Here is a 20,273-nt window from a genome sequence, read left to right as displayed (position 1 = left end):
CCTCTAAGACAGAACTGTGATCATGCTTTCACATGTACCACAGATAAAATTCTGCCGCCTAAAACTTTGAAGGTTTGACCTGACATAGACATTAGTCATATTCTCTACCACAGCAGGGTGGCTCTAAAGGGTTTCTTATTCTTTGTTCTTGTTATTGAAAAGTTTTTCTTTAAATCTTATAAGCATTGGGTATTTATTCATTGGTTATAAATCTGCATACCATATTTTTAATGTAAAAACTTTATAAAGTTCTACATATTTGATCTTTAGTGCTCCTTCATAAGGTCTGTACTCTGTCTCAAATATGTGGTAGTACTTTTTTTGGGTAAGACAAACTTCCTGTTAAACTTCTAAACAAATTTAAATGAGCTTGATCTTTTTTTCTTTTAATTACCTAAAAACTTCTTCCAGGTGTCAAAAACCATAGAAAAAATATGTTGAATATTTCAAAAGGTATAACCAATTAAGAATATTTTACTTTCTAAATATTATTAAAGGCTCTTGGTATACAACAAACTTCCTCTGAAATGTGAAATTTGATTTAGGGGACTACACTTTTAAAAGGAACTGAAAAGTTCCCTTTAAACCAGCTAGCTCTGGTTGGTGCTTGACAACATTCTTATGTGATATTTTGAAAAGTTTTGTGACATATAGGGGTAGACCACAAGATACTTTGAGCTTTAGTAGATCAACTGAGCTGTTTAGAAATCTGTTCAGAAATGGACAGATCTATTTCTTTAGGATTGGGGTGGGTCCAGAACCTAAGAAAGGTTGAAGCAACTTGAGAATAACTTTTAGCTTTTAAGTGTATAAGAAAACACATAAGCTGTTTGTTTTGACTCAAAAGTAGAAGTAGTATTACAATTATTACATGCATTTATGGAAATGGAAGTAGGTCAAGGAAAGATGTCATAGGAAAATACATTTTATAAGAACTTTAATATGAATTTTTCATAGTAAACCATTGGATTGGGTGTCATGGGGGACATAAAGCCCAGTCTTCAAGTAATATACAGTTAAGATGATAAAAAACATTCTGGACAATTAACTCTAAAGTAAGTGAATTATCTAGCCCAGTGCCTGGTACTAGACATTCAGTAAATGTTTTGAGATGAATGTAACTACCATAACACAAGGCAGTGTTATGGTAGTTCATAGGAGAAATTGGTGGTGAAGAAGAGTCATCAGGGAGTATTTTATGGAAAAAGAAAAGGATAAATGCCTTCTATTCTTAACTGCTTCATATGTGCAAGGACACAATTAGAATCAGGTACTTCTGACTCTTAATAAGTCAGAAATTGGGGCCAAAGGGACAGTGTGGGTGCTTTTAAATTTGTTGGTGACTAGTTGTTGATGGTTAAATTTGGTGATTTTTTTCCACATATAAATATGCATACCAGACTACTGGAAATCTTGTTAAAATTGAGATTCTGACTCAGTGGTCTGGGTTGAGGCCAGAGCATCCACATTTCTGAAAAGGCATCACCTAAGGCCAGTGGTGCTGACCTGTAGATGCAAGGTTGAACAGACATACCTTAGAATATCAGTACTGTCACTGGAGGTGTTCAAGCAGAGACCAACTGTCCAGGCATCAAAGATTCTTGTTTAGTACCAGCGGCGACAGAAACAGTTGGTCTCCTGGTAGGGGGGGTGAGGCACAGACACCCGAGTCTCCTCAATTTGTCGTCGAGCCAGAGGGGAGGAGCCGGGCCGCCGCCAGCGCCCGGAGCAGGCCCAGCGGATCGCCAGCGTGGTGACCGTGTGACCCCAATTGGAGAGGGGGCGGAGCGGAGCCGCCACCCGCACCCGCAAGGTGGGCAGACCCGCGACCCAGTGGTACATGGGCTTGGTAGGAGGGGCAGGGCAGAGCCGCCGTTTGCGCTTGCAAGGTAAACAGACCTGTGACAGCCTGGCGGGTCAGGCCCAGTGGCCTGCCAGTGTGGTACACACGTCACCCCAACTGGAGTAGGGGCAGAGCAGATCCTTCTCCCACGCCCGGATCAGGCCCTGCCGGTGTGGTGGCCACGTGACCCCAATTGGAGTGGGGGCAGAGTGGAACCGCCACCCGTGCCCGCAGGGTGAGCAGACCTGTGACGAACCTGCAGATCAGGCCCAGGGGTCCGCAGGCGTGGTAGGAGGGGCAGGGCAGAGTCGCCGCCCGTGCCAGGAACAGGCCCAGCGTCCTGCAGGCGGGGTAGTCACGACACCCCAATTGGAGTAGGGGCAGAGCAGAGCCTCCACCCGTGCCCGAAAGGTGGGCAGATCTGCGACCGACCAGCGGGACAGGCCCAGTGGCCTGCCGGTACGACAGACACGTCACCACATTTGGAGTAGGGGCAGAGTAGAGCCGCCGCCTGCGCCTGCAGGGTAGGCAAACCTGCAACCGACCGGCAGATCAGGCCCGGTGGCCTGCCGGCGTGGTGCACTCGTCACCCCAATTGGAGTAGGGGCAGAACAGAGCCGCCGCCAGCGCCCAGAACAGGCCCAGTGACCTGCCGGCATGGTAGCTATGACACCCCAATTGGAATAAGGAGAGAGCAGAGCTGCCGCCCGCGCCTGCAGGAAAGATACGCAAGCAGTATGAAAAGACAAGGAAAGAAAGGACCACAAGCAATGCAGGTCAACGCAACGTTAGAAGAGGTAACAGCTGCAGCAGATGGAATGTCAGATAAAGAATTCAGGATATACATGCTTCAGATGATCTGGAGTATCAAGGAAGACATTAAACAGCAAAATCAGACAATGAAAGATCACTTCGACAATGAATTATGCAAACAAATCCAGGAAGCAAAGGATCAACTATACCGGGAGATAGAGGTTATAAAAAACAAACAAACAGAAATCCTAGAAATGCAGGAAGCAATAAACCAACTTAAAAACTCAATGGAGAATACTACCAGCAGAGTAGAACACTTAGAAGATAGAACATCAGACAATGAAGACAAAGTATTTCAACTGGAAAAGAACATAGACAGCTCAGCAAGACTGTTAAGAAACCATGAGCAGAACATCCCAGAAATATGGGATAACATTAAGAGACCAAACTTAAGAGTCATTGGGATACAGGAAGGTACAGAGCTCCAAATCAAAGGAATGAGCGGTCTATTCAATGAAATAATTCGAGAAAACTTCCCAGACTTGAAGAATGAGACAGAATCCCAAATCCTAGAAGCCTACAGGATGCCGAATGTGCAAAATCATAAGAGATCCACACCTAGACACATTATAATGAAGATGTCCAACATACAGAATAAGGAGAGAATTTTTAAAGCTACAAGAGAAAGGAAGCAGATTACATTTAGGGATAAGCCAATCAGGATAACAGCTGATCTTTCAACACAGACTCTGAAAGCTAGAAGATCCTGGAATAACATATTTCAAACACTGAAAGAAAATGGGTTCCAAACAAGAATTGTGTATCCAGCGAAATTAAGCTTCAGGATGGAAGATGAAATTAAAACCTTCCACGATAAACAAAAGTTTAAAGAATTCGCAGCTAGAAAACCATCTCTTCAAAACATCCTCGCCAAAGCATTACAGGAAGAGGAAATGGAAAATAACAATGAAAACCAACAGTGGGAGGTAGGACAGTAAAGGGGGGGGGAAATAATCAAAGAGGAAAACAAACCATGTTTAGTAACAGAAATAAACAAATATGGCTGGAAGAACAACCCATATCTCAATAATAACCCTAAATGTTAATGGCTTAAACTCACCAATTAAGAGACACAGGCTAGTAGAATGGATCACAAAACAAGACCCAACAATATGCTGCCTACAGGAGACACATTTGATAGGAAAAGACATACATAGGCTGAAGGTGAAAGGTTGGGAAAAATCATATCACTCATATGGACTTCGGAAACAAGCAGGAGTGTCCATACTCATATCAAATAAAATAGATTTCAAGCCAAAGTTAATCAAAAGGGATAAAGAGGGACACTACATACTGCTTAAGGGAACCATACACCAACAAGACATAACAATCATAAATATATATGCCCCAAACAATGGTGCAGCTATGTTCGTCAAACAAACTCTTCTCAAGTTCAAGAGTCTAATAGACCACCATACCATAATCATGGGAGACTTCAACACACCTCTCTCGCCACTGGACAGATCTTCCAAACAAAAGTTGAATAAGGAAACTATAGAACTCAATAACACTATTAATAACCTAGACCTAATTGACATATATAGAGTATACCACCCAACATCAAGCAGTTACACTTTTTTCTCAGCAGCACATGGATCCTTCTCAAAAATAGATCATATATTATGTCACAGGGCAACTCTTAGACAATATAAAGGAGTAGAGATAATACCATGCATCTTATCTGATCATAATGGAATGAAACTGAAAATCAACGATAAAAGAAGGAAGGAAAAAGCATACATCACTTGGAGAATGAACAATAGGTTACTGAATGATCAATGGGTTATAGAAGACATCAAGGAGGAAATTAAAAAATTCTTAGAGATAAATGAAAACATAGACACAACATATCGGAATCTATGGGACACATTGAAAGCAGTTCTAAGAGGAAAATTCATTGCTTGGAGTTCATTCCTTAAAAAAAGAAAAAAAAACAACAAATAAATGATCTCATACTTCATCTCAAAATCCTTGAAAAAGAAGAGCAAAACAACAGCAAAAGAAGTAGAAGGCAAGAAATAATTAAAATCAGAGCTGAAATTAATGAAATCGAAACAAAAGAAACAATTGAAAAAATTGACAAAACTAAAAGTTGGTTCTTTGAAAAAATAAACAAAATCTACAGACCCTTAGCCATGCTAGCGAAGAGAAGAAGAGAGAGAACTCAAATTACTAGCATACGGGATGAAAAAGGCAATATCACAACAGACACTTCAGAAATACAGAAGATAATCAAAAACTATTTTGAATCCTTATACTCCAATAAATTAGAAGATAGTGAAGGCATAGATAAATTTCTTAAGTCATATGATCTGCCCAGATCGAGTCAGGAGGATATAGACAACCTAAACAGACCAATATCAATTGAGGAAATAGAAGAAACCATCAAAAGACTACCAACTAAGAAAAGCCCAGGACCGGATGGGTATACAGCAGAATTTTACAAAACCTTTAAAGAAGAACTAATACCAATACTTTTCAAGCTACTTCAGGAAATAGAAAAGGAGGGAGAACTTCCAAATTCATTCTATGAGGCCAACATCACCCTGATACCTAAACCAGACAAAGACACTTCAAAGAAAGAAAACTACAGACCAATATCTCTAATGAACCTAGATGCAAAAATCCTCAATAAAATTCTGCTGAATCGGATACAAAAACATATCAAAAAAATTGTACACCATGATCAAGTAGCATTCATCCCTGGGATGCAAGGCTGGTTCAATATACGGAAATCAATAAATGTTATTCACCACATCAATAGACTTAAAAATAAGAACCATATGATCATCTCGATAGATGCGGAAAAAGCATTCGACAAAGTACAGCATCCCTTTATGTTCAAAACTCTAGAAAAACTAGGGATAACAGGAACATACCTCAATATTGTAAAAGCAATCTATGCTAAGCCTCAGGCTAGCATCATTCTGAATGGAGAAAAACTGAAGGCATTCCCTCTAAAATCTGGAACAAGACAGGGATGCCCTCTCTCTCCACTTCTCTTCAACATAGTTCTTGAAACACTGGCCAGAGCAATTAGACAGACGAAAGAAATTAAAGGCATCAAAATAGGAAAAGAAGAACTTAAATTATCACTATTTGCAGATGATATGATTCTATACCTAGCAGACCCAAAAGGCTCTACAAAGAAACTATTAGAGCTAATAAATGAATTCAGCAAAGTGGCAGGATATAAAATCAACACGCATAAATCAAAGGCATTCCTGTATATCAGCGACAAATCCTCTGAAATGGAAATGAGGACAACCACTCCATTCACAATATCTTCAAAAAAAATAAAATACTTGGGAATCAACCTAACAAAAGAGGTGAAAGACTTATACAATGAAAACTACAGAACCCTAAAGAGAGAAATAGAAGAAGATCTTAGAAGATGGAAAAATATACCCTGTTCATGGATAGGCAGAACTAACATCATCAAAATGGCGATATTACCAAAAATTCTCTATAGGTTTAATGCAATGCCAATCAAAATCCCAATGGCATTTCTTGTAGAAATAGAGAAAGCAATCATGAAATTCATATGGAAAAATAAAAGACCCAGAATAGCAAAAACAATGCTAAGCAGGAAGTGTGAATCAGGCGGTATAGCGATACCAGACTTCAAACTATACTACAGAGCAATAGTAACAAAAACAGCATGGTACTGGTACCAAAACAGGCGGGTGGACCAATGGTACAGAATAGAGGACACAGAAACCAATCCACAAAACTACAACTATCTTATATTTGATAAAGGGGCTAAAAGCATGCAATGGAGGAAGGATAGCATCTTCAACAAATGGTGCTGGGAAAACTGGAAATCCATATGCAACAAAATGAAACTGAATCCCTTTCTCTCGCCATGCACAAAAGTGAATTCAAAATGGATCAAGGAGCTTGATATCAAATCAGAGACACGCCGTCTGATAGAAGAAAAAGTTGGCTACGATCTACAGTCGGTGGGGTCGGGCTCCAAATTCCTCAATAGGACACCCATAGCACAAAAGTTAATAACTAGAATCAACAAATGGGACTTACTCAAACTAAAAAGTTTTTTCTCAGCAAAAGAAACAATAAGAGAGGTAAATAGGGAGCCTACACCCTGGGAACAAATCTTGACTCCTCACACTTCAGATAGAGCCCTAATATCCAGAGTATACAAAGAACTCCAAAAATTAGACAATAAGAGAACAAACAACCCAATCAACAAATGGGCCAAGGACCTGAACAGACACTTCTCAGAGGAGGACATACAGTCAATCAACAAGTACATGAAAAAATGCGCAACATCTCTAGCTGTCAGAGAAATGCAAATCAAAACCACCCTAAGATACCATCTCACTCCAGTAAGATTGGCAGCCATTAGGAAGTCAAACAACAACAAGTGCTGGCGAGGATGTGGGGAAAAGGGTACACTTGTACATTGCTGGTGGGACTGCAGATTGGTGCAGCCAATTTGGAAAGCAGTATGGAGATTTCTTGGAAAGCTGGGAATGGAGCCACCATTTGACCCAGCTATTCCCCTTCTTGGTCTATTCCCTAAAGACCTAAAAAGAGCATGCTACAGGGACACTGCTACATCGATGTTCATAGCAGCACAGTTCACAATAGCAAGACTGTGGAACCAACCTAGATGCCCTTCAATAGACGAATGGATAAAAAAATTGTGGCATTTATACACAATGGAGTATTACTCTGCATTAAAAAATGACAAAATCATAGAATTTACAGGGAAATGGATGGCATTAGAGCAGATTATGCTAAGTGAAGCTAGCCAATCCCTAAAAAACAAATGCCAGATGTCTTCTTTGATATAAGGAGAGTAACTAAGATCAGAGTAGGGACGAAGAGCAGGAGAAGATGATTAACATTTAACAGGGATGAGAGGTGGGAGGGAAAGGGATAGAAGGGAAATTGCATGGTAATGGAAGGAGACCCTCAGGGTTATACAGTGGAGGGGGTAGAGAGAGAGGAGGGAAGGGGAGGGGAGAGGTGGGGAGGGGGGAGGGTGGAGGATGGGAAAGGCAGCGGAGCACAACAGACACTAGTATGGCAATATGTAAATCAATGGATGTGTAACTGATGTGATTCTGCAATCTGTGTATGGGGTGAAGGTGGGAGTTCATAACCCACTTGAATCAAAGTGTGGAATATGATATGTCAAGAAATTTGTAATGTTTTGAACAACCCACAATAAAAAATAAAAAAAAAAAAAGATTCTTGTTTGCGGAGACCTAATGACTTCTTGGTGATTCATTATATCTGCCCAGCAGTAATTGTGCTTTTTAGACTGCACAAGACTTGTATCTGTCTGGCAAATGAAATAGCTCAGTATTGATTATCAAGAGGAGCTAATGTAGTGATAAAAAAGCAGACTTAGATGAATTCAAATTCCATGGGATAGCTGTGTGCCTTTGTGCAAATTTACATAAAAATTTCTGAACTTCCTATCTGCAAAATACAGATAGTGCTCCTTCACCTTGTGAAGGCAAAATGGTGATAAATTATGTATGTAATACAAGTTTCTGGTCAGGATAGCTGCTCATTGAATCTTAGTTATTATTAACTCTTATATTAGTTATTATTAACTCTTATATGAGTAGGTAAAAGAAAGAATTATTGTTGAATACATTTTATCTGTGAAGGTACATTGACTTGTTGGGAACCCTGGTTGGAGATAGTTGTGACTTAAAAAATTAAACATAAAATGAATATTAAAATATTAAAGTTATTAAAAAATATTAAAGTTACTGTGAGGAAAGGTAGAGAAGAGGTGTGACTTTGACGTGTTTTAGTTCCTCATAGGGGACATGTAGTGGGGGTTGAGTATGCCACAGAATAAAGGTGGTTATAACACATTTAACCGAAAATCTTCAGAGGTGGAAACATCACTGCTAACCTTTCACTCTGAATTGCAAGAAGGAGTGGGTCTCTTAAAGAAGAGTGTAAGTGTAGTTGCTCTCTTGCTCTTACTGTCATTACAGCAGGTTGAATTTGGAAAAGGTGATTCAGAATATATTTTAGAAAGTTTATACCAGTTTGGAAGTCAGGAAGATTTTAATTAAAATGACCACCCCTGTTTTTTGGTCTTACATTTCAGGACCTGTAGATGAGTACATGTTGCCATTTGAGGAGGAAATTGGCCAGCATCCATCTCTTGAAGATATGCAGGAAGTTGTTGTACATAAAAAAAAGAGGCCTGTTTTAAGAGATTATTGGCAAAAACATGCTGTAAGTTACTCAGCTTTTCATTTGAAATTTGAATAAAACATTTTTCAGAGGCATGATTTATTCTCTGCACATTTCTTGGAGGACTTTCTGGGAAGGTGATCTTCACACAGGATATTCCATACTACAGTGCAAAAGGCACTTTATCAGGGCTTTGTGTACTAACCAGGGAGATGGTAAAGTCATAGAACCTTACAAGGCTCATCTCTATAATTTTGTGCATGTATCTTCTATTTGGAAACCTTCTTTAAAAAAAGAATGACTGATTCTGGGCCTGTGGACAGCTAAGTAACTTTGTTGATCACTACCTTTCATATGATGCCATTTTTAAATGTATTGAACAACATCAATCCATCAAATCACTATGGGAGTTTTTTCAAAAGCCTTTTGATTTAGGCTTAGATTTTGAAGTTCATAAGAATGCTTTAAAATTATAGATTAGGAGGCTGGGATTATAGCTCAGTGGTAGAGTGCTTGCCTTGCATGCATGAGGCACTGGGTTCGATCCTCAGCACATATAAAAATAAGTAAATAAAATAAAAATATTTTGAAAAAGAAATAAACTCATCTGTCATTAAAAAAATTATAGATTAGGCAGAGGATGGTACAGTATATTATTGCTTTGATTATTTTGGTCCAAGTATAATTAAAAATGTGGATAAAGCCAGGTAGAGATCCTGAAGGATCACCTTCTAATTTTGTATTAAATTTCAAGATGGAAATGCTGATATTAGCTAAGAAAAAGATGAAAAATAGTATAACCTCCATTACCCTTGCTTTTGAGTGTAGTTCAAGGTTGCATTGAAATGATCCTGTTTATGAAAAATGGATAGGAATTTTTGGAATTAAAAAATATTCCTGTTGTAGTAGTGTCCAGTACTTAAATATTTTCTTCTTTGTGCTTCTCTTTCATGGACTTGCATATCATCAGTAAAAAAAAGAATGTTAAATAATATGATACTTTGGTAATCTTGAAACTTCCTTGGCCTACAAAAAACAGTTTATGAAAATTTTACTGTAATTTCTAATAGAAACAATTGTTGTGGTGTTTGACCATGTTTTTCTCCTCTTAGGGAATGGCGATGCTCTGTGAAACGATAGAAGAATGTTGGGATCATGATGCAGAAGCCAGGTTATCAGCAGGATGTGTAGGTGAAAGAATTACCCAGATGCAGAGACTCACAAATATCATTACTACAGAGGACATTGTAACAGTGGTCACGATGGTGACAAATGTTGACTTTCCTCCCAAAGAATCTAGTCTATGATGGTTGCATCATCTGTACACACTGAGCAGTGGGACTCTGAACTGGAGCTGCTAAGCTAACAAACTGCTTACAGTTTTATTTTCTGTGTGAAATGAGTAGGATGCCTCCTGGAAATATAAGAAAGCAGCCCCTTGTTGAAAAATGTGGCTCTGGGAGACTACTGCATTGCCTGCAGCACAGACGTGAAGGACATGAGGCTAAGAGAAAAATTGCAAACTTTATAAAGAAACTTTTGAGAAAATGTACATGAAGAATGTGGCCCTCTCCAAATCAAGGATCTTTTGGATCTGGCTAATCAAGTGTTGAAAACTGACATCAGATTTCTTAATGTCTGTCAGAAGACACTAATTCCTAAATGAACTACTGCTATTTTTTTTAAATCAAAAACTTTTCATTTCAGATTTTAAAAAGGGTAACTTGTTTTTATTGCATTTGCTGTTGTTTCTATAAATGACTATTGTAATGCCAATATGACACAGCTTGTGAATGTTTAGTGTGCTGCTGTTCTGTGTACATAAACAAAGTCATCAAAGTGGGGTACAGTAAAGAGGCTTCCAAGCATTACTTTAACCTCCCTCTCAACAAGGTATACCTCAGTTCCACGGTTGCTAAATTATAAAATTGAAAACACTAACAAATTTGAATAATAAATGGATCCATGTTTTGTAACAAGGTATCACAAATTCACTGTGTTATTTAAGAAAAAAAAAAAAGTAAGCTGTGCTTAGTGCCAATAGTAAGTGGCCATTCGTAAAACAGTGTTTTAGCTTTTCTTGTGCTGGCTTGTAACTTAGGGAAAAGTGTTTTTTGAAATGAAAAAAATGGTGTCATTTCCCCCTTACCGTATTTTAAAGCTTCATCTTATATCCATATCCCAAAATATTGCATTCGTACCTAAGTATTTTTTTTTTTTTTAAAGGTGTGCTGTGTTTGGGGAATGAGTATTTGAAAAATTTAAAGCATGATTTAAATTTTTTTAAATGAGCTATGACACTGGAAAGCTCTTTTTTATCTTTTAAAAGTCTTTTGTTTTTTCCTATTTATATATGTAAAACTGTAGTGTTTTTCTTTTCACCAAAACAGTGTGTGGGATATTCTTTATCACTGTCTTAGGACCACCTCAGGAAGTGTCATTACCCAGAATTCCTCACTCTCTGCTTTGAGACTTGTAACTTTTATCACTTCTGCTTGGTGCCATCTTGTCAGAGTAATATTTGACGTCTGTGATATGTAAAGAATTATCTTAGGACAGAGATATTAATTAACTTTAAGCACAGATTTCAGATGTTACTGCTTTAAAACCAATCAGGGATAACAAAGTTATAACTTAAAAAATATGCAATGACATTTAGAGGTAACCAGTGTTGATGTAGGTAACATAGCTTAGCCTTCTCTCCCAAATTGCTTTTACAACTAACTTGGATATTAATTTAGGATAGTTCATGCCTTATCCTTGCTAAGAAAATGGAATTGATGGTAGGTAGGTGCCAAAGTTCTTTTTCAAACAATACTGCATTGGAGTATAATTGGATGCTTCTTGAAACTTACTTATATAGGCCAAAGTAAAACATTAATTTCCTGAATTTCTAGATTACTAGCCAAGAAATAGCCAGGATTATGCTATACTTTTTGTCAGATCATTTTGAAATCCATACATAAACTTTAAAAACAGATTTTTTACATGTCACTATCAGGAGCTTACTGTGAATACATTATCTTCAAATGGTTATTTAACCACACAGTACACTACATTTTACATGTAAAATGCACTTAATCTCTGGGAAGAATAAATTATTATTTATACACAAAACATAGGCCAACAGACTCTAAACAGGGAGGAAAAGGAGAGTAATAGCATTCTTGTCTGTGTGTCACATCCCATACAGATCTGTTTATGTTTTTATATCGTGTGTGTACCCAAGGTTTCACTGTATTCCTAAGAATTCCCATTTCAGTGTTTACCATTTCAAAAAGTACTTGGCCCCTCTCAACTTCTTGACTTGGGTTTTCTTCCATCTGGAAACTAAACAAGGGGAAAATATGGAAAATGTGCAATCAAGAAAAGAGTTAATTTAAAGACAGATTTCTACCTGTTGTAAGCATTTAACCCTTTTAAAACTTTAAAAAAAGGGATAATATGAATGTTTGGCTTATGAGAATACTAGAGATAAATTTTATAAGACCAGTTATTCACAATATAAAACATTTTGTCTTCATGTTACATTTTTTTTTAAACAAATTCTGGGTATTGTACTTAAGTTTAACCAATTTTAAAACTTGTATCCTTCTGAAAATATATATTTAGAAAATCTTTTTATAAGCAGTAAAGAAAGAATGTTCCAGTGACTGCTTGTCCTGATACGTAATCTTACTAAAACTTTCTTTTTGCAGGGCATTGGTTTATAATCAGTGTAGAGGGGGCAAGTTAAAATTTAAGCTAGGGATACTGGAAAAAAGATCAAAGGATGAAAAAAATGGTGATTTATTTGGAAGTAAACTAAGACCCCCCCCCCACACTCCAATAACTTTTCCTCGTGTGTATGGTGCTCCTCATGATGTCTTGTTCTTTGCCTTTCTGATACCTATCAGAAGTGCTGCTCTCACTCACTTTTCACCTTACCCAGATTTCCCTTGTAAAAAATCCTTTATGATTAACTGCCATAGGACTGATGGATTAACCAGTGTTTGGCTTTATTTGAAGTCTATGCCCTGCAGAGATCTTGTATGTATTTTAGATGCTAGGAAGTTTTTAGCATGTGATGTGTGATTCTTGTTTGGATGTTTTTATTACAGGTACCTTGTGAATTCCAGAAAAGAGACTGTGCCTCACAAGTGTTGGTCCCATGACCTTGCACTATCTTTCATGGTGACCTTTTGAAAATACAATCAGGAAAAACACCAACACCTTTGGAATTTAGGAATAGAATCATAATCATGAAATTAAAGACTCTCTCTTTTGCCCCTTTCCTTGCCCCTGACCAACAACTACATTTAAGTAAAATGTAGATGGTTGGGAAAAACTGGTCAGATGGTAGTTTAGTGGAATAAACTGATTACTGTTTTTTAAAAAATGCTTCATCATAGATATTTTCCAGTTTGTCTTTTTTACTTTTTGAAAAATTACTTTTTAGGAACATTTGGTATAATGTGCATAAAATAATTTAAAATTTTTGGGCAAAATGATACAAGTAGCATCTTGATTGAACATCATTTACCTCAGATATTCAACCAGCAGTACGTTTTTTATGCAGTCTCAACCCACATCCCTATTTGTTACCTCTCAAAATATTGGTGAGCAATTATTTTAGCTTTACTCTGTATTTCTTGTCAGTGTTTTGGGCACATACTTGCTATTTTTTTCTGCAAGTATTTATTTAACAGAAAGTTAAAAACAACACACACGCAAACCCTCCTCCCCCAGTAAAACCCCATCTTGGTTAAGTGATTGTTAAATATTGTAAAAATAAAATGTATGCTATCCCCATTCAATCCCCAAGTTAAATAAAAAAGTGAATATGGTATGATTTGCATATGCAGTTTTTCTTTAGCTATGTTCTTAAAGAGGGGAATGGTAGCTTTGTAATTTATTGTGAGGCTTCCGCCTTAAGAACTGCAAGAATGGGGATAGTTGTGAAAGGAGGTTTGTAGCATTCTCCTCCTTTATCTAAACAGACTGTATTTGCACCCAAGTATATATGGTGGACCTGCCAGCATTAGGCAGCCAGAGGCCTGTTGGCATTGTATAACTGTTCATTCCAACAGATTCAGTTTTTTTTAGGATAAAAAGGAAGGAAAGGGCAGCACTTAGGTAATGGTGGTTTGACAGAAACTGCAGTGCCTTCTAAACCAAATGAAAATGCAAACCATGGTGGGATGTGCGTGAATTCTCTTAAAAGACTGAACTTTCCAAAGCATGCTCTTCCAAAAAACGGAATCTTCAGGAACCCGATATTATTCTTTTGACACAAATGGCATTACAATAAAAATTTAGATAACATGGGTTTTAATTTCTTACTAACCCAGGTTGAATCAGGTCTTTGAACAAGGTTTTTTGGTGGGCCACTTGGGAAGGAATATAATAAGTTAATATTGCTCTGAAATAAAACTCTTCATTTGCTTTTCAATCTGATGATTGAGGGAAGTTTTGAGTTTTGTTTTTGCTATAATTCCTCCTAAGAAATAATATAGGCATCTTTAAGCTATGCTTCTAAGTTTTACATTGTTTTTTAAAAGTTGTTTTTTTTTTTTTCCTAGAGCTTTTCAGATTTGGTTTTTGTTTCACTTATGTAGTTAACCAGTTTATGAAATCAAGTTTCCCCACAAAAATGCCTTTGAGATGTAGCCATATCACTTGTATAATATTTCTGCTAGTCCCCCTGCCATTTGCTTTTAACTGTCATATTTTACTACAATCACTTATTGCCTCTTAGTTTTTAACTCTATGTACCTTGTTGTTGATGGATCTTCTATAGTTTTTACACAGCCAGGAAAGCACATGAGGTCTCTCAGCTTTCAAGTGGCATGAAAACCTAATAAAAATTAGGAATGCTCACATCATTTCATTAGGCTCACTCTTTAAGGTGGACAATACTTTCTTCACATAGTTCAGAAAAATTTTCAAAGGGAAAAATAAAGCTTAAAATTCTTCCCTCTAGTAATAATAGTAATGCTACTGTTTTAAGTATTTTGGCAAATGAGCTAGAAATTCATGTACGATGGCACAGAACCAGTATGCATGCCTTAGTCTTAATGAGACATTGCTGAAAAGTAAATGAGAAATCTGAAGATTTAAAGGGCTTAATTTTTTGGAGGGAAGGAAAGTGTATGCAAAAGAATAGGTTGTAACTATTGGAAGTGCTAACTTTTATCCACAAAAATTATATACTCCACTCTTGAGACTTCCTAAAACCCAGGGGAATTGTTCATTAGAGCATACTTTTAACAACTGGTTAAGGAACCCACTGTAACATGGGCTCTGGTGTCAAATCAACCTGAGTTGAACTCCAGGAGGGTCTGTTGGTCATTCCCAACCTGTATGATTCTGGACACTGCCACTATTCTGTGACTTTCCTTATCTGTAAATAACAGTACCTAAATCTCATACGGCTTCTGACAGTTAAATGGTTATACATTGCACAAGAATAGGGAATGTCTTATAAACATTTTCCCATGACATGATATGTAAGCAAATACTTTTTGAACAAAGGAAGTTACTATTACTTCTTCAGTGCTTATTACATTTCATTTTAAACATAAATCTGTGTTAGTTCCTGGATTCTTGAATCTATAAGGCAATCCTTTAACTGACATTCTTACTTTTTGAAATAAATATTCAGCTAATGCTGTCCAACACTGTCCAATATCTGTAAGAAAAATTTTCCAGGAATCTCTGACAATAATTGTTCAACAGGCAAATTCTGATCCTCTTTGACTACGGCACATCCAAGAATGCACATCTAAAAAAAATCCTACAAGGGATTCTGATGTAGATGGTCAGAGTACCACATTTTTAGAAGTTGAGCAAAGAAATAGTCAAGTTCCTTGGCCTTTTTCTTCCAAGTGAACTACCCTCTGGCTAACCTTGTCAATTTCCTGAAGTAGAGGAACTGAGGTCTGGATAGAATCCAAAATTTACACATGTACAGAAATTTTAAAAAATATGCAATACCACTACTGGAACCAAAAGGCGACTTATTCACATCAATTCTTATGTTTCTTTACTGATTTTTAAGATTTGTAAAAATATCAGGCTGCTTGGCAGGAATTAACTCTTCAAATGGACCACACAGACGCTTAACAAGTGTTAAATAACCACCTGATTCAATCCTTAGAGCAGTCACATTTTATTCTTTTGAACTGCTTATAGGACAATCTAAATTGATCACTGGAATTACAAATGACAAAAATACTCATGATTCAAAGGCAAGACACAGAGCTAAGACATCACACGTTCAACAGTTCATAAATACAAAAATTTTTATAAATATAAAGGAATATAATAACATTTCTTGTTAAAAGGACAACAGCTTTTAGTTCTTTGGAGATGTATGTATGCCTGAAATACTGAAAGCCATGTTCATAACCAGCTTAATGAGGATGTTGCCCACTGCCTAACATCTGTAGGACAATTGGGGTATTTCTGCAGAGCATTCATAATTTGAGTATTATCCAAAAGCAGTTTCATCAGCTGGTACTCTCTCTGTGAATTTACTGAAGTTCTTTCCATAGGCTTTATTAATTCTAATTGTTGTAAGTGTTCAAATGCCTGAAAGATGAAACAAATAGTTGAGGTTGAACAAGGGAAAAAAGTAGCAAAGTTAGCCCAGAAAATAGGGTTTAGTGGGTCATGGAATTGAGTGCCAAAAAAAAAAAAAAAAAAAAAAAAAAAAGCCCAACAACAACAACAACAAAAAACCCCAGCACAATAGGAATCAAAGGATTAACAAAAAACAAAGCTTTTATCAATCCTATAAAAACTTCATATTATGTAAAAACAGTGTCAGTGCAGTTATCTGTTCCTAAAGTGTTGAATATAAACAAGGCAAATTTTAACTCAGTCTTTACAACAAGGTCTTGTTCTTAACTTCATTCTATATCATAGTTCCTTCTGTACATCTTTTTTGGTGCTAGAGATTGAACACAGGGCCTCATGCATGCTAAGTACCCACTCTATCCTTGAGCTACATCCACGGCCCTTCCTGTGGCATTTTAATTAACAAGGGTTTCTAGTTTTCTTCTCTATAAAAGTGTAAGAATATGATAAGACTTGATTACCTGGTTACTCAAATTTGCATTTTTTTTTTTTTATTCCTGCTATCTGTAAGACTTTGCTGTATAAAAGTTAAGCACAGCTGTAATAAAGATGGAGGGAGGAAATTCCTGTGAGTATACTAAGACTATTTAGGTGATCCTTTAGTTTAGATTCTGCAGAATGGTACAGACATGGACATTCTTTGAAGAGTGCCACTGAGACTGTCAAACCTGTCAACAAGTTCTGTTCCATGTTCATCTTCCTGACCCTTTTTTCAAAAAATTTTTTAGTTGCAGTTGGACACAATACCTTTATTTTTTTATTTATTTATATGTGGTGCTGAGGCTCAAACCCAGGGTAGGTGAACACTCTACTGCTGAGCCACAACCCCAGACCCATCTTCCTGACCTTAATAGAGCCCTTCACTGTCTGCTTCTTCTTGCTTCTAATATTCACATATTACTGTCTCTTCTAAACTTGATGTTTTAGATATTAGGGTATTAAAAAATCATTGAATTGGGCTGAGGATGTGGCTCAAACAGTAGTGCGCTTGCCTGGCATGCGTGCGGCCCGGGTTCGATCCTCAGCACCACATACAAACAAAGATGTTGTGTCCGCAGAAAACTAAAAAACCACCAAATAACAGGATTTTGTCCATTAAGTTTCTTAATGGCATTAGTCTGCATTTTTGTCTCCTTATACTGCTGAAATTATAAAGCCAACTCAGGTTGGAAAAGGACAGGGTTACTATATTTGATGTGTTTTGATAGACTATAATAAACAGCTCCTTAGTAGAATGCAAATACTAACAACAGACAGCAGAGGGCAGCACAGTCCAACAAACTGTCAAACTGGCTGCCTTCAGAATGACTTGAACGTTCATTTCATTTCTGGATAATTTTTGTCTGAAAAAAATTTCTACAGTAAGTACCTAACGTTTAAAACTCAAAAGTGAAACCTTGATCTATATAATCAAACTGTATCTAAAAAAGGCACCTGTCTGCAAGAAAACAACAGTAAACCAAATCTTACCTTCATGACAACAGGTTTCTCAAAATTATACACAGAATGGGCCTTTCTTTGAACAAACTTCTGAAATTCTGGAGAGAGGGCAAAGACAACATTAATATCTTTAAATAAGCATCAGGGGAAAGTCAGAAAGAAACTACCAAAGTCTCATCTCACCATTATAGACCATTTGAAAATTAAAGGGCTCCTCTTCATAGATATCATTTAAATGTTTCATTGCTATTATAAGACAGATTTCCAAGACTGATAGACCTGTAATAGGAAAAGAGAAACATACCAAAAAATGTAGTTCAATGATATATAAGATTGAGACACCTGTCTCCAAAGAGTAAATAAAGTGAAAGATCATGGTTTTGAAGGATGGAGGAAGGAGAGGTCATTTTTCTAACTTCAAATGTGTTTCATTCACTATTATCTATGTAAACTTAAGCAAATCATTTTACCTGATATATTTTTTATTTGCATTTGCAAAGTAAGAATCTTTCTAAACTTAGAGCTGCCATAAAGAGACAATATATCAAGCACTCACAGTAAAACAACAATGAGAAACTATGATTATTATGAGATTTCAAATCACAAAAGGACCTTGAATGAGATTTACTCAGAGAATTCCAAACTCCTGGAAACTATTCAAAATTGTGTTTATCCTTCCCTCCTCCAGAGAGAATGCTCACTGCATTTATAAAAGGGATAATAAACATAAATGATTTCAATGCTAATAAAGGGTCTTCAACAGCAATTAGTGAATTGAGAACCTCAGTAATACAGTATTATCTGGATTTTCAGTGGACAAGGGAGGCAGAGTCAAGTTTCCTTCACTTTAAATAAAAGTGATAATAACCTTGTAAAGGACTGAGTTAAAGGCTGTCTGGATATTAAAGTATTTATAAATAAAGTGCTGTGAACAATGTTTATAAATGAAGTGCTGTGAACAATGTTAATGATAATTTTGAAAAATACATACTTAAACACACAAACTTTAAAAAACTACAAAAAACCCAAATGATTATAAAGTACGCTTCTCACCATGCACAATATTTGCTTTAGAATCCATGCTACAAAGCTGGTTTGCCTCCATTAAGTCTGCTGCAGTCAAAAATGGATGTGATACTGTTACTCGACTTAAAGCCAGCATCTAGGGAAATGTGAATCGGACAACCAATTACTTCAGCAGTTTGAGGATATCACTGAACAAGGCTGCTAAATTTGTAGTTTATTCTTATGGGTGAGTAGATATGAATACCTGGAGAAGTATTCTCAAATTTAGCTCTATTAAAATATAGTATTTCAATTAATGACACACAACTTTATAAACAAAAAGCATAACAAATTGTTTGCTGCATTCTGCTATCACCTCCCACTTATCATAATGACTTACTCTTCAAAAGAAAATACTTAAAAAGCAGAGTCCAATTCTCATGTACTTTTTGTTTACTTTCCCAAAACCTAACACAAATCCTGAACTAATGATCTCCTTTAAACACCTACTGCTTTTTTCTGTAAATACTTGTTTTTCTTATAAAAGTTTAGATATTTAGGGTTGGCAGATTTAGCAAATAAAAATCAACACACAATATAGTTGGGTATAGTGGCACCTGCCAGTAACCCCAGTGACTCTGGAGGCTGAGGGCAGAAGGATTGCAAGTTTTAAGGCAGCTTGGGTAACACAGACCATTTCTCAAAATAAAACATAAGAAGGATTAAGGATGCAGCTCAGTGCTTAAGCATCCCGTTTAATCTCTAATACTACAAAAAGAAACAAAGAAAGAAAACTACAACCTAAAGTTAATAGTATGTACCATACAATATATCAGACACCTCCATTGTCAGTAGGGTACAAGTATTTTAGTTTAAACAGAGATTAGCAATCCTTGGAGTTCATTCTCCTACTGGGTACAGCCCGGGCCACCAAGATCTCCCTCCCTTTTTTCCCCCACCCTCTTTTATATAAAATATTTATTTCATTTTAACAAAGGACTACACCCAAAGGACTTAAAAACAGCATACTACAGGGACACAGCCACATCAATGTTTATAGCAGCACAATTCACAATAGCTAAACTGTGGAACCAACCCAGATGCCCTTCTAAAGATGAGTGGATTAAAAAAATGTGGCATATATACACAATGGAATATTACTCAGCAATAAGAGAATAAAAGCATGGCATTTGCAGGTAAATGGATGGCATCAGAGAAGATAATGCTAAGTGAAATTAGCCAATCCCAAAAAACCAAATGCTGAATGTTTTCTCTGATATAAAGAGAATGATTCATAGTGGGGTAGGGAGGGGGAGCATGGGATAGGGCAGAGGGATGGGAAAGGAAGGGAGGGGCCATG

The 20,273-nt window shown here is 36.8% G+C and overlaps 2 protein-coding genes across 9 annotated transcripts in view; one reads left to right on the top strand and one right to left on the bottom strand.

The window, feature by feature from the left end:
* Acvr2a (activin A receptor type 2A) overlaps positions 1 to 13,676 on the top strand; it is an 84,196-nt gene extending 70,520 nt beyond the window's left edge. For all 5 annotated transcript variants that reach the window (XM_058573482.1, XM_058573481.1, XM_058573483.1 and 2 more), the window contains 2 exons: positions 8,760 to 8,890; positions 9,961 to 13,676. In XM_058573482.1, coding sequence (XP_058429465.1) covers positions 8,760 to 8,890; positions 9,961 to 10,155 — 326 coding nt within the window. In that variant the 3' untranslated portion in view covers positions 10,156 to 13,676. The remainder of the gene's footprint in view (positions 1 to 8,759; positions 8,891 to 9,960) is intronic.
* Positions 13,677 to 15,982: 2,306 nt separating this feature from the next.
* The window catches only part of Orc4 (origin recognition complex subunit 4), a 62,915-nt gene continuing 58,624 nt past the window's right edge, over positions 15,983 to 20,273 (bottom strand). For all 4 annotated transcript variants that reach the window (XM_058573485.1, XM_058573484.1, XM_046426936.2 and 1 more), the window contains 4 exons: positions 18,962 to 19,070; positions 18,092 to 18,187; positions 17,939 to 18,006; positions 15,983 to 16,420 (listed from right to left, as the gene is read on the bottom strand). In XM_058573485.1, coding sequence (XP_058429468.1) covers positions 16,232 to 16,420; positions 17,939 to 18,006; positions 18,092 to 18,187; positions 18,962 to 19,070 — 462 coding nt within the window. In that variant the 3' untranslated portion in view covers positions 15,983 to 16,231. The remainder of the gene's footprint in view (positions 16,421 to 17,938; positions 18,007 to 18,091; positions 18,188 to 18,961; positions 19,071 to 20,273) is intronic.

This window comes from Marmota monax, unplaced genomic scaffold (genome assembly GCF_021218885.2).
Source record: "Marmota monax isolate L192 unplaced genomic scaffold, Marmota_monax_Labrador192_F-V1.1 WCK01_AAM20220418_F8-fsc00048, whole genome shotgun sequence".
NCBI lineage: Eukaryota > Metazoa > Chordata > Mammalia > Rodentia > Sciuridae > Marmota > Marmota monax.
The sequence above is the reverse complement of the archived record's forward strand: the minus strand, read 5'-3'. Positions and strand labels throughout refer to the sequence as shown.